This window comes from Macrobrachium nipponense, chromosome 16 (assembly GCF_015104395.2).
Source record: "Macrobrachium nipponense isolate FS-2020 chromosome 16, ASM1510439v2, whole genome shotgun sequence".
NCBI classification, from domain to species: domain Eukaryota; kingdom Metazoa; phylum Arthropoda; class Malacostraca; order Decapoda; family Palaemonidae; genus Macrobrachium; species Macrobrachium nipponense.
The window spans coordinates 4,619,447-4,631,710 of record NC_087209.1 but is presented as its reverse complement, the minus strand read 5'-3'; the positions used below and the strand labels follow the sequence as shown (position 1 = coordinate 4,631,710).

Sequence of the window (12,264 nt, the reverse complement as noted above, 5' to 3'; positions counted from 1 at the left end):
ACTCATAGACAGAAAAAAAAAATGATATTGTTTATGATACAATAAAGTTTGTTCATACTTACCTGGCAGATATATATAGCTGTATTCTCCGAAAGTCCGACAGAATTTCAAAAAACTCCCGGCACACGAGTGGTCGGCCAGGTGGTTAGTACCCATTCCCCGCCGCTGGGAGGCGGCGTAAGGAACCATTCCATTTTCTGTCAGATTTTTTCTAGTGCCACTGTCTCCTTGAGGGAGGTGGGTGGGCACTTTTGATTATATATATGCAGGTAAGTATGAACAAACTTATTGTCATAACAATATCATTTTGTTCATGAATCTTACCTGCCAGATATAAATATAGCTGAAATCCACCTTTGGAGGAAGGGGGTGAGACGAGTTCGATTTTGGGAAACAAATTTCTATATATGATTGATATTTGGGTTCCTTAACTGTTAGGCATAGCTGACTTCGTGAGTACCGTCACCCAAGTCTGCTTCCTGCTTTACTAGAGACTCCAGCTAGGTAGGTTGACCTGTGAAGCTGTTGAGTTCTAGGATCTGTCAACGGGGGTGGGCGTGACCACAATGCAACTAGATCCCCTATATTAGACCCTCCACCCCAAATTTTCGGTACTGCATCCTAGAGGTGCCAGCAAGGACGTGACCTGTGAGCTGGTGCGCTCTAATGAACTGTCACGGGTGAGCGTGACCACAATGTGACAGATCATATAGGTGTTGTTTTAGACACCGAATGCTGTTAAATGCTTTCACTGGAGGTGCCAGCAAGGACGTGACCTATGTAGCTGGTGCGCTCCAGATGATTTGTCAATGAGGGGCGTGACCACACTGTGACAAAAAAACATTTTACCCTACTATGAGGGCGAAGCAAAAAACATTACCACCTGACCTAGCCTATCTGGTTAAACTTCGTAAAAACAAGGCTAAATGGAGGGAAGGTCGCCTAAGGCGGGCCTACCCAAGACCACAAAAACTAAACACCTACATAAACATAATAAAAAATAAAAAATAAAAAGAAATAAAATTAAAAAGTCCCAACTAACATATTATTTTCTAAAAAGATAGGAAGAGTGCCTACTCTCTGTCCCCAATATATTGTCCTGCTGCGACAAATGGGCCCAAAAGCGTAGCAGTTCTCGTATGTAATCCTCCACCTCCCGAAGGTAGTGAGAGGCAAACACTGAATTACTACGCCAAAACTGTGGCATTCAAGATGTCATTGAGTGCCATGTTCTTTTGGAAGGCTACCGACCGTAGAAATAGCCTCAGTTCATGCGCCATTCACCTTCAACACGTTCATATCACTGTATTGATAGATGAATGCACTTCTTTTGATGGTGCCCCTCAGAAAAAAGCCCAAAGGCATTCTTGACATGGTAACCTTGGCTTCCTGACCAAACACCACAAGTTATCAGAAGTTACCTCTTATAAACCTTGGTTCCTATCTTTTTCAGACGGAGGTTTGACTTCCTAGCTATTGCTAGGAGTCTTGCTTGTCTCAAGAGCCCTCAGCGAGGATGTGACCTATGGGAAGAGTTCTTGTGGGTTTGCCGATGGGGTCTTATCCACTTACTCGCAAAGCCTAACTGGCATTGTCAATGGGTGCTAATCCACTCATATGACCATATAACCTATGCCTATTAGCATAATTAAGGAGCACAACACCGATCCCGATCCACCTGATCCTAACACGAGGGTTAGCGCTTAATTTTTAAAAAAGAGTTACTAAAAACCTAAAAATTTAACTCACTAGTTTAAGATCAGTGTCGGCTCCCTATCCCAGCAACGTTATTCCCGCAGACACGAACAACCAAATAGAAAAGGATCTCTTGTAGGTGAATTGACATCCTTCGTGTAACGGGAGGTCAACACAGAATTGCATCTCCCGTAAGTGACAGCTCATAGTCCTTTATGACTATGTTATGGAACCAAGAAGAATTCCAATAAAAGCTCGCACTTCATGCATAGGTGTCGAATGGACTGGACATGAGGAACTTCAGAACTACATCCAAGTTCCAAGACGGCAAACTTGGGTGTTGAACCTTCATCGTTTCGAAAGATCTCAAGAGATCGTGAAGGTCTCTGTTGTCCGAAAGTCCAGGCCTCTGTGCCCTAAAGACAACTAAAAGCACATCTTATAACCCTTGATTGTAGAGACTGCAAGTTTTAGATCCCTTCTCAGAAAAGAAGTCAGCAATCTGGCTCACAGGTCGTGGTGGAGGAAAATGCCCCGTTTCTTCTTGCACCAAACTCCTGAAGAATATCCACTTCGATTTGTATCACTGCGTTGGAAAATGCTCTTCTTGCACTGGCGATAGCTTTTCGCCATTGACGTATAAAAGCCTCTCGCTCTGGCCAAACTTTGGATAGTCTGATGCAGTCAGACTCAGAGCGAAGAGGCTTCTGTGGTACCTCTCGAAGTGGGGCTGTCCTGAGTTAGATCTGTCCCTACTGGAAGCGTCTCGGGAAGTCTACTGTAAAGGCCATGACCTCTGTGAACCACTCTCTCGCGGCCAGAAACGTCGAACAAAGTCATTCTCGTCCCTTCCCGACACCCGCAAAACTTTTCTCATGACTTCCCCCTAAGATCTTGAAACGGGGAAAGGCGTACAGGTCCATCCCCGTCCAGTCCCAGAGAAAGTGTGTCTATCGTCACTGCAGCTGGGTCGAGTACTGGGGAGCAGTACAGTGGAAGCCTCTTTTTCGTTCTGGACGTCGCAAAGATATCCACGAGCGGGGACGTCCCCAAACCCCACAGCTCTTGGCATACCCTTCTGATGCAGAGTCTACTCGTTTGGCAGAAGTGACCTCGTCTGCTGAGGGATCTGCCCCAGACATTCTCTACTCATGCTACAAATTTCGTAAAGGATCATGACGTCCAGTGCCCTTGCCACAGCAAGATCTCTTTGCCAGAGCAAAAAGGGGACTGAGACTGTTTCCTCCCTACTTCTTCAAGTAACGCCAGAGCTGTGGTGTTGTCTGAGTTGACTTGGACTATTCAACGAGAGACTTTTTCTTGGAAAAAAAACTGGAGAGCTAAAAACGATGGGCTGCCATTTCCTTTAGGTTTATGTGCCAGGACACTGTTCCCCTCTCCAGGTGCCGCCACTTTTGTTTCCCCCTAATGATGCTCCCCATCACGTGGTGGAACGCGTCGGAGAACAACACTAGGTCGGGGCTCTGAAGCTTGAGAGGACACGCCTCCGACAGCTACACTGGATCTAGCCAACATTTCAAGTGATGTTTTACCTCTCCTGAAATTCAAGATCATGTGTAGATTATTGTTTTCTTTCCAATGTACTTGAGAAAAAAATTGTAACGGTCTGAGTGCAGTCTCCCCAAGGAAACAAACTTCTCCCAGCGAGGAAATGGTCCCCAGTTAGACTCATCCATTCCCTCACCGAGCCCGAATCTTTCCTTAGGAAGGCTAAACACTTTGTCTAAGCCTTGCTGCTGACGTCCTGGGACGGAAAAAGCTCGAAAAAGCCACTGAATCCATCTGAATCCCCAGATACACGATGGATTGGGTTGGGATCAGATGTGACTTTTCGAAATTCCCACCAGTAGTTCCAGGTTTTTGAATTTGGGCCTAGCCTAACTCCTTTCTTTCTCTATAAAAAATGAATATCTACCCACCTTTACGCTTTCTCAACTCCAGAATACAATCCAGAATCACCTAAAACACCAGCACCACAAGACTTACGACCCAAAAAACAACTCCTACAGACAGAGAGCTCTCCCCTACCAACCCACACACCACACACGTGCTTTCTACTGCGCCCCGTGTTATTGTTTACATCCTGCCGACGCCGCGCCATCTTGTCTATGACGTCACAGCCTATGACGTCACAACACAACTTAAATACATCAACAGACCTTCTAGAATCTACCACATGTTGTTATATATATAGGACACCCACCATATTCAACAATGCATAAAATACCCATAACAATTATACAATATATAATCACTTATCTATACCCATAACAATTATACAATATATAATCACACTTATCTCTTTCTCCCTCCCCTCCGAACCTGTTTTCTAACCTAGTATTCCCCTCTTAATTTCCTTCGTCCTCCAAACTCTTTACCCTCTACATAATTTTCTACATACATTCCCCGAAACTCCTGCTTTAGTTAATACATCAGCCCCACTTGCTCCTTTCCTTTTATCCATCTCACCTTCCTTTATTTCCCCGGATTCAATGGTTTCCCTTATTGCAGCAATATCTATTTTTTAATCTCTTGCTACTTACACCAGTGCTCGATTTGATGGCGGTCATTAGTGTTTTACTATCAGTGTTAACCAAGGCTTCTAAATTTCTCCTCCTATACCTCTTCCCACAAATGCTTGAAAATAATATCAATCCTTCTTACAGCTTCCCCAACACTCAGGGCTTCAGCCTCAATGGTGGATTTTGCCACTCTCCTGGATTTCCTAGACTTCCACCATATGGGACTTCTCCTCTTCCATCTGTCAAAGAAATAATATAACCCAGTTGAGTATGGCATCTTCTATGTTTCCAAATGAAAGCGTCTGCATAGGCTTTCCCAATAAACCCTTTCTCTTCCATCTCACTTTTGTAACTTCGCCCATCATGGCTCTTAGTTTTTTCTCACAATTTTAATAAGTAATTTTCTCATATCCTGAGTGTTCCTTCTTAAATGCTTTACTTAATTCGCTAATATCATATGATATTTCTGGCATCGTGTGTAGTGATACCCAATTCAGCTGTCCTACCACTGATCTGTACTCTGTTAACTCTTTTTTGTTCTAGCACTCTATTACCCGTATATCTTCTAGCCTCTGGTTCTCTTATGGAATTTAATACATCGCCACTGATTAAGGAAAATCTTTCTCCTTCTGCTCTATTAACTACTCCTATATACTTGAACCTTTTACTCTCTTGTTTTCTCCTACTTGCAAATTTCCCTTTCAATCTCCCAATCGTTTCCTTTAAAGAATCCTTCAGTTCCTCCGTAGCAAAATCATCACGTGTGTACACAAAAATGCCTTCAATTTATTGTTCTTTTCCAAAAGAATATATAGGTTCTAGTCTACTTTCTCCCTCACCTTGAAGCCTCCTTCACTACTTTCACACTTTACAATACCATGCTTTTGCTGCATCCTTGAGCCCATAGACTGTTTCTTCAACTTCATAAATCCCTCCACCCATCTTCCCTTGGTGCTCAAGTACACTTCTCTTTGTATCTCGTCACCTTTTGTAAATATGCAGTTTTGACATCCAATGTATAACAATTCCAATTTTTCACCTTTTATTATGGGTTAGAGAATTTTAAAATTTCAGCATTGCATGTGGGAGCATCCTTTTGCCCACTCAGCCATTTTCTTCTTCAAACCCTCTAGCTACCAATCTTGCTTTACATATCCTTCCCCCTTTTATCTTTCAGTTACTATCCATCTTGTAGATATAGCTTTTTGTCCAACATCATTTACCTCCTATATACCTGGTTATCTCTTCCAACTTAGAAGTTCTTTTTTTAGCTTCCATATGCTTCTATTTTCAAATCCAGCAACACCTTCCTCTCATCTTCAATTTTTCTACCTGACTATAAATCCTCAGTTAACCACCCCCCCTTTGTCACCTGACTGTGAGTCTCGTATATTACGATCAGCCATGCTTTTGGGCTTGATCTTTTTTCTGCAAGACCTAAAATAGTCCATTCTTCTACTTGTCCTGTATCATTGTTTATAGCCCTAACTCTATTTTCCCTTTTTGAATTTTGGTATCTCTTCCATTAACTCGCTTTCTATTGACCCACTTGGCCCGTTATCTTCCACTGTTTCCTCTATCACCTCTCTTTCTATAGTCTCTTCTGTGCTGCATTCCTTCTCTCACCCATTATCTCCTCTCCTTCAGCCAAATCTACTTTCCCTTCATTTGGGCCATCTTGACCTACCTTTCACCCATGGGATTTATCTATTCTAGCCGATATCTCTTCGTATCTGGTTGATCGTCGTTGAATCCTTGTCACATGTATCCTAGCTACTTCTCTTAAAGAATCCCATGTTGATATTATTGTTTTTCCCAGATACTCCCACTACCTGAGCAGGTCCTCTCCATTCATTTTCATTTTCCCTCTTATAAAGAATACCTCATCTCCTACCACTGCTTCTTCAAATTTATGTTCTCTGATGTTTTTGTTTAGCGCTATTCTTATTTTTTATTACAGGACTCAATTTTTATAAATGCTTCTGGCCCTTGTTGCATTGCATTCAGTGTGTCCCCTTACCCATACCCTCTTCCATCCCTTTTTCTCTGCTTGCAGGACTAGAACTTTCTCTCCCTATTAGGTTAGGCAGTGAAGGGTTTTTTTTTCCAAATATATAATTGGGTTGGGAGAGAAACCTCCATTATCATTAAAACAGTTCCTAGCACTCACTAACCCATTTCAAAGCTAGGACAATCTACTTCTCTTCCTCCATCATCTTCCTTTTTTTTACATTCCCTTGATCATGCCTACGGTCTTTTCACATAATCCGTTGCTCCACGGAGCTTCTGATGCTGTGGCTAATACTTTAATATTCCATTTTTTCTGCCCATCTCATCCTTACTTTTCATTTGAAATTCTCCCCCATTATTCTGACAATATTTTGGAGGGTGCTCCAAATATAGCAAACCAGCACTCAAAAAGTATCTTTATTATAGTTTTCTGGTTTTCTTATCTTTTATCCAACAGGCTGAACAAATATCTCGTTGCCATATCCACTATTACCCAAGAAATTCTCTCTTCTATCTCTCCCCCATCCATCGCTACGACTTCATTGAACGTTTTATCCCCAAGAAAAGCCTACTACCGGTTTGGCGGGGTTTCTTTTGTATTTTTTTACAAACCTCACAATTTTTGATCAGTCCGTTAGTAACTTTCTTATTTCCTCTTTTTCTTTTCGATTAACCCATTACTCCATTTTGCTTCCTCTGTAGCTTCCATATTGTTATCTCCACTTCCATGACCAAACTGTAAATGTAATTTCTTCATTGTGTTCTTATTTCCCTCGGATTCTTCCCTTCCAACCCTCCAGTAATAATTCTTTACCTCTCCTCCCTTATAGCACTCTTAATGACCCGTGTTCGTCTTCTCTAACTCTACTACTTTCATTCCCCCTAATACTTCTACTATGACACCAATTTCTTTCAAATTTAGGGTCATACCCATTTTACTCATGGTTTGTGCTTTACCTATCAGCCAGGGTATATCACTTGCAGAATTTCCGTCTTCAAATAAAAACTTTCTGTTTTTTAGTATCACAGGTATTTCTTATTATTCCTGGACTATAAGAGTCTCACCAAATAAACACTTTATTAGACTCTTGTCTAGTGTCCCTCATTCTCCTCCAACTCTTCCTGACTCAAATCCATGACAAATCGTGCTAGTCACAATTCCCCGCAAACTGTTGATTTACACCCCTGTTGTCCAAAATTGCTATCAACACCTCCCATGATGCTTCCACTATTTTATAACTTCTCTACATAAACCTCTTCTCTCTGTCCCATTTTCTGTTTTACCTTATTTTCTTCTAGTCTTGTTTCAGTTTTCTTCTATTATGAAAATTCTGAGGACCAATTCCCTAGCCAATGCCATTCTGAGCTGCATATTGCACATACTGTTACCTTCCCTTCTTTGTTTATAGGATTTTCTACCACCCCTTCCTCGTTTCCATCTTCCCCACCCGATATCTTGGTTTCCCTCCCTCTCCCAGAACTGGCATTGCCTTCTGACGAACCCCCCACCATTCCCGTTCCTCTTTAGCCCTAATCCTCAAATAGTCCTTTCATTGTTTGCGACACTGTTCCGTACTCTAGCTTTTCTTGCCCCACCAAGCCGATAATACCATTTGTTTTGATTTTCCGTGAGATTTTGCTTTGCTCTATTACATGATACCCTTGACTTCGCCTTCAAGCGCGCCTTTCTTCCCATTGCTCTTTCACACTCAGATGCTGCCCTCTCGTATCTAATTAAATAGTCCGCCATATTTTTCACTAGATTCTCTTTCTTATTAGAAGGTATCTTTTTATTCTACCGTAATTCTCCATTACCGAGTCTTTTAGATAGGCTTTATCTAGTTTTCTCTAGGATTAACTTTGGACCCTCTGTACCAGTAAGTTTATCTTTATCTAATGCTTCCACTAGCTCTCGGGCTTTCCCTTTTAAGCTCATTCTCATTTCTATCGCCGGGTATTTTGTATCTTCTCCATACAACAATAGCCAATCTTCGGCTTGACCTTTCCATTCTTTGTATTCTTCTTGTATCCCGCTAAACTAGGACATTCCCTTCTCCATCTAGTAGTCTCCCTTTGTTCACTGTCGGATCCAGGCATCTTTGATCAACCACGCTCTGCTACCAGTTGAATTTTGGCCTAGCCTAACTCTTTCTTTCTCTATAAAAAATGAATAATCTACCCACCTGTACGCTTTCTCCAACTCCAGTACACTCCAGAAATCACCTTAAAACACCAGCACCACAAGACTTTTTCACGACCCAAAAAACAACTCCTACCAGACAGAGAGCTCTCCCCTACCAACCACACACCACCAACACGTGCTTTTCTACTGCCCCGTGTTATTGTTTACATCCTGCCGACGCCGCCGCCATCTTGTCTATGACGTCACAGCCTATGACGTCACAACACAACTTAAATACATCAACAGACACCTTCTAGAATCTACCACATGTGTCTATATATAGGACACCACCATATTTCAACAATGCATAAAATACCCATAACAATTATACAATATATAATCACACTTATCTATACCCATAACAATTATACAATATATAATCACCAGGGACTTCACCAACGATTAAGATGTTTGAAAATCCTTCAGACACCGCGTTTGAGTGGAGGCATGAATGAGCCAGTCGTCCTTCGAAGATAACAATTGCGAAGTAGGAGACTGAGGGGCCGCAGGCTGAAACTATTCTTCAAAAGAGGCTCGAAGCCATCGAACCAAGACCTCTTCTTCTTCTCAACTGACACACGTTCGGGAAGATGGTAACCGTGCTCTCTAGACAACCTCTGGAGACTGCATGAAATCTAGAGAGCAAGGACAACTGGCGAAAGAGCGGAACGAGGAGAAGAAGGGGGACTGCCTGTACTCTTGATTGGCAGCCTATCATCCTTCCTCTCGCGATGTGGCTTTGCCTTTTCTCATGCAATCACAAAACAAGTTTGTTGTTGCAAAGACACAATCATCCTTTTCGATGGAGAACATTCCTTCTCAGGCAAAAGGCTGATCCTTTGAGAAGACGATGGGCGAGGGGAAGCCCTCCTCCTTCTCACATGGACTGCCAAGGATATATCTTAGGAGCAGACCGAAGCGCTCAAAAGCATACTCATCGGAAGACGTCCTCTCCGGTGAAGATCGCAACACAGTAGAAAAGAGAGAGGACGTGAAGCGTCCCCCTCCCTGAGACCATACATCATACATCTTAGCTCTCTTTTACTGCGGAAAGTCTTCCAATTGCCCAGGAGACGACTGCAAAGGCAGAAGGAGCTAACGGACGAGAAGCGTCCCCCTCCGAGGAACCAAAGACGACGGGCGCCTGTGCGGCCCTTTTTTTTTTTTGGACTATAGCGTCTTCGTTCTCCTCAGAGGGAGCGAGACCCTCCGAGAGTTCCAACTCCTGCGCGGGGAGGACGTCTCTGAAGACTAAAGTAATCTTTCAAGATTCAAATTCTATGAGATTATGAGCCATGACATCAGCTATAGACAAATCTTGACTATGAGAGATGTTCAGAATCATTTCTAGATGATCTATGCTATTCCAGTTTTTCTGCAGGAAAAACTGGAGAGGTGTGAATTTCAGTCTATTCAGGGAAAACAAACTTCTCCAGCGAGGAAATGGTCCCCTGCAATTCATTCCTTCCCTCACCGAGCATGTTTCCTTCCCTAATAAGGCTGCGTTTCACTTAAACAGGAGTAATTTGAAGACACTGTAGAGATTGTTCATTTGGTTTCTTCCTAAAAGTCTTCCTTCCTGAGATCCATTACTATTCTCTGATTCTCGGCGAACTGTCTGAAGAAGCATTACGTTGTGCGTCCATCCAAGCGTCCTGCCGAGCGTCGCGCTCGGCGCTGTCGTATTTGGCAGCGGAAGGAGTCCCCTTCATAATCGAGCAAGGGACGTCTCGGCGAGCTAATTGACTACATCTCTTGCACATCATTCTTGTTTCGAGGGAAATCATGTGTGCTATGCCGCTGTAGACTCGGACAGAATTCTGTTACCATGCGGTAAACAGAACCGAAAAAGGTCTAATACATATATATATATATACATACACACACATATACATTTACACATATATATCTATAACATAAATATATCTATATATGATACATATACACATATATATATATATACACATACTACATACACATATATATATAATTTATTTATTTATTTATTTTTTATGAAAAAATTCTCGCAAAGTGAAGATGTTCAGCCATGTATGCTAGAATTCCCCTCAACCCGAGGCTAAGGCCGTGATTGTAGGGTAGAATACGGTTAGTCCGTCAATCCCGCAGGAGAGAGAGACGTAACCTACTGCGCATGGCAGACAATCAGATAGAACTGAGCACTGGCATTACGCATTAGTGACAGCAGACTCAGAGAATGTTCGTCGTTCTCGCACTGCTCTGGCCTGAGTTGCCACCACACATTCTACGAATGAATAGGTTTACTATCATTATAGAGCAGAAACCAAAATCCAACAAACTGGTATATTTAAGCGAAACTGAAGTTTGCTAAATATAAAAACAAGGCTAACTTGGTATTGTCATAACATTACCTTAAATGTTTAAAAATAGGGAAACCGGCAACCCCTGAATAGTTGCAGGGAGAACCGATTAAATGTAATAAGAATAATCGTACTCTCGGTTGTCCTCCGTAGGAGTAACTATGGTATGAGTATATAACTTGAACCATACAACCGTTTGATAGTAATATGACGTAAGGGCAAAAATAATATTACTATAATACAACATCGCTTGTTCACCTTTACCCGGCAGATATATATATACATATATCTGACTGGTAAGTTTTATGAACAAACGTAGAGTATTTTAGACACTTGGACAGCTACCTCCCTACTACATTCTGCCTCACCGAGGTAGGGAGAGCCATCACGCGGTAGTGTTTTGTCAATGAGAAATTATACGCTTACGCGATAGAATGAACACTCATGGCATTATCACTATACCTTCACCTACACTACTATAACTTTCCAATGCAAACATGATTCAGGCTACGCAAAGATTTAAGAATCACAGATAGGGTATTATCCTCCAAAGACACTATTGTAGGGCCCGAAGGCATCACAGGTCTTTGGAGGGATAAATTCTACTGGACGGGTAACTTGTGTTACACGCCTGGAGGAAGACCTTACACTATCACGTTCTAGTTTACGTACCTATGATTCATAAGCCTTCCACGCAGAATCAGACATATTTTCACACTCGTTGCAGCGCTCATCAAACATACAAACATGTTTTCCTACAATTCGCGCACACTGTATGAGGGTCTACCGAAGTTTTCGGTAGCCTAACCTTGCATTCTTCCACACAACATACTCTGGCCTAGTCGAACTAGATCCAGACATCGTAAGTTTAAGGAAAAATCAAGCCAAAATAAAAACAATCCACAATTAGCTATGCTACCACCGATCCTAATCAAATAACCAAAAATCAATCGGGATACTCAAGTGACCAAAAGAGTTCCAAAATCCAATGACGGAGGTGCAGAAAACACTTGTTGACTGCACCGGCGACAGAAAATATCTGACAGAAAATGGGAATGGTTCCTTACGCCCGCCTCCCAGCGGCGGGAATGGGTACTACCACCTGGCCGACCACTGCGTGTGCCGGGAGTTTTGAAATTCTGTCGGACTTCGGAGAATACAGCTATATATATATCTGGCAGGTAAGATTCATGAACAAAAAATTATTTTCAGTGTGTGCTAAGCCCATCCCAACTCTTGACTTAAGCATATATTCACTTCCAACATTCCCTCTTCAAAATCCTTGAGAATATTTGATGAGAATGGACAAAAATCATACAAAGTAATACAGTTGTATTTCTTTTATGGCTTACCTATTCGTATATTTGAAACAACAAAGTGGCACAGGTAGAAGGGGATGACAAGGATAAGCATTATAAGCATCGAATATAAAACCACTTGCCAGTAAAGGTATCGAGACCTGAAAAAACCAAACAAACAAAAATGTCGCAAAGCA

General features: G+C 42.1%; 1 protein-coding gene across 1 annotated transcript in view; it reads right to left on the bottom strand.

The window, feature by feature from the left end:
- LOC135195538 (Golgi pH regulator-like) overlaps positions 1 to 12,264 on the bottom strand; it is a 100,533-nt gene that overhangs the window by 86,539 nt on the left and 1,730 nt on the right. Inside the window, exon 3 of the mRNA XM_064221789.1 lies at positions 12,122 to 12,228. Within this exon, the coding sequence (XP_064077859.1) occupies positions 12,122 to 12,228 (107 nt within the window). The remainder of the gene's footprint in view (positions 1 to 12,121; positions 12,229 to 12,264) is intronic.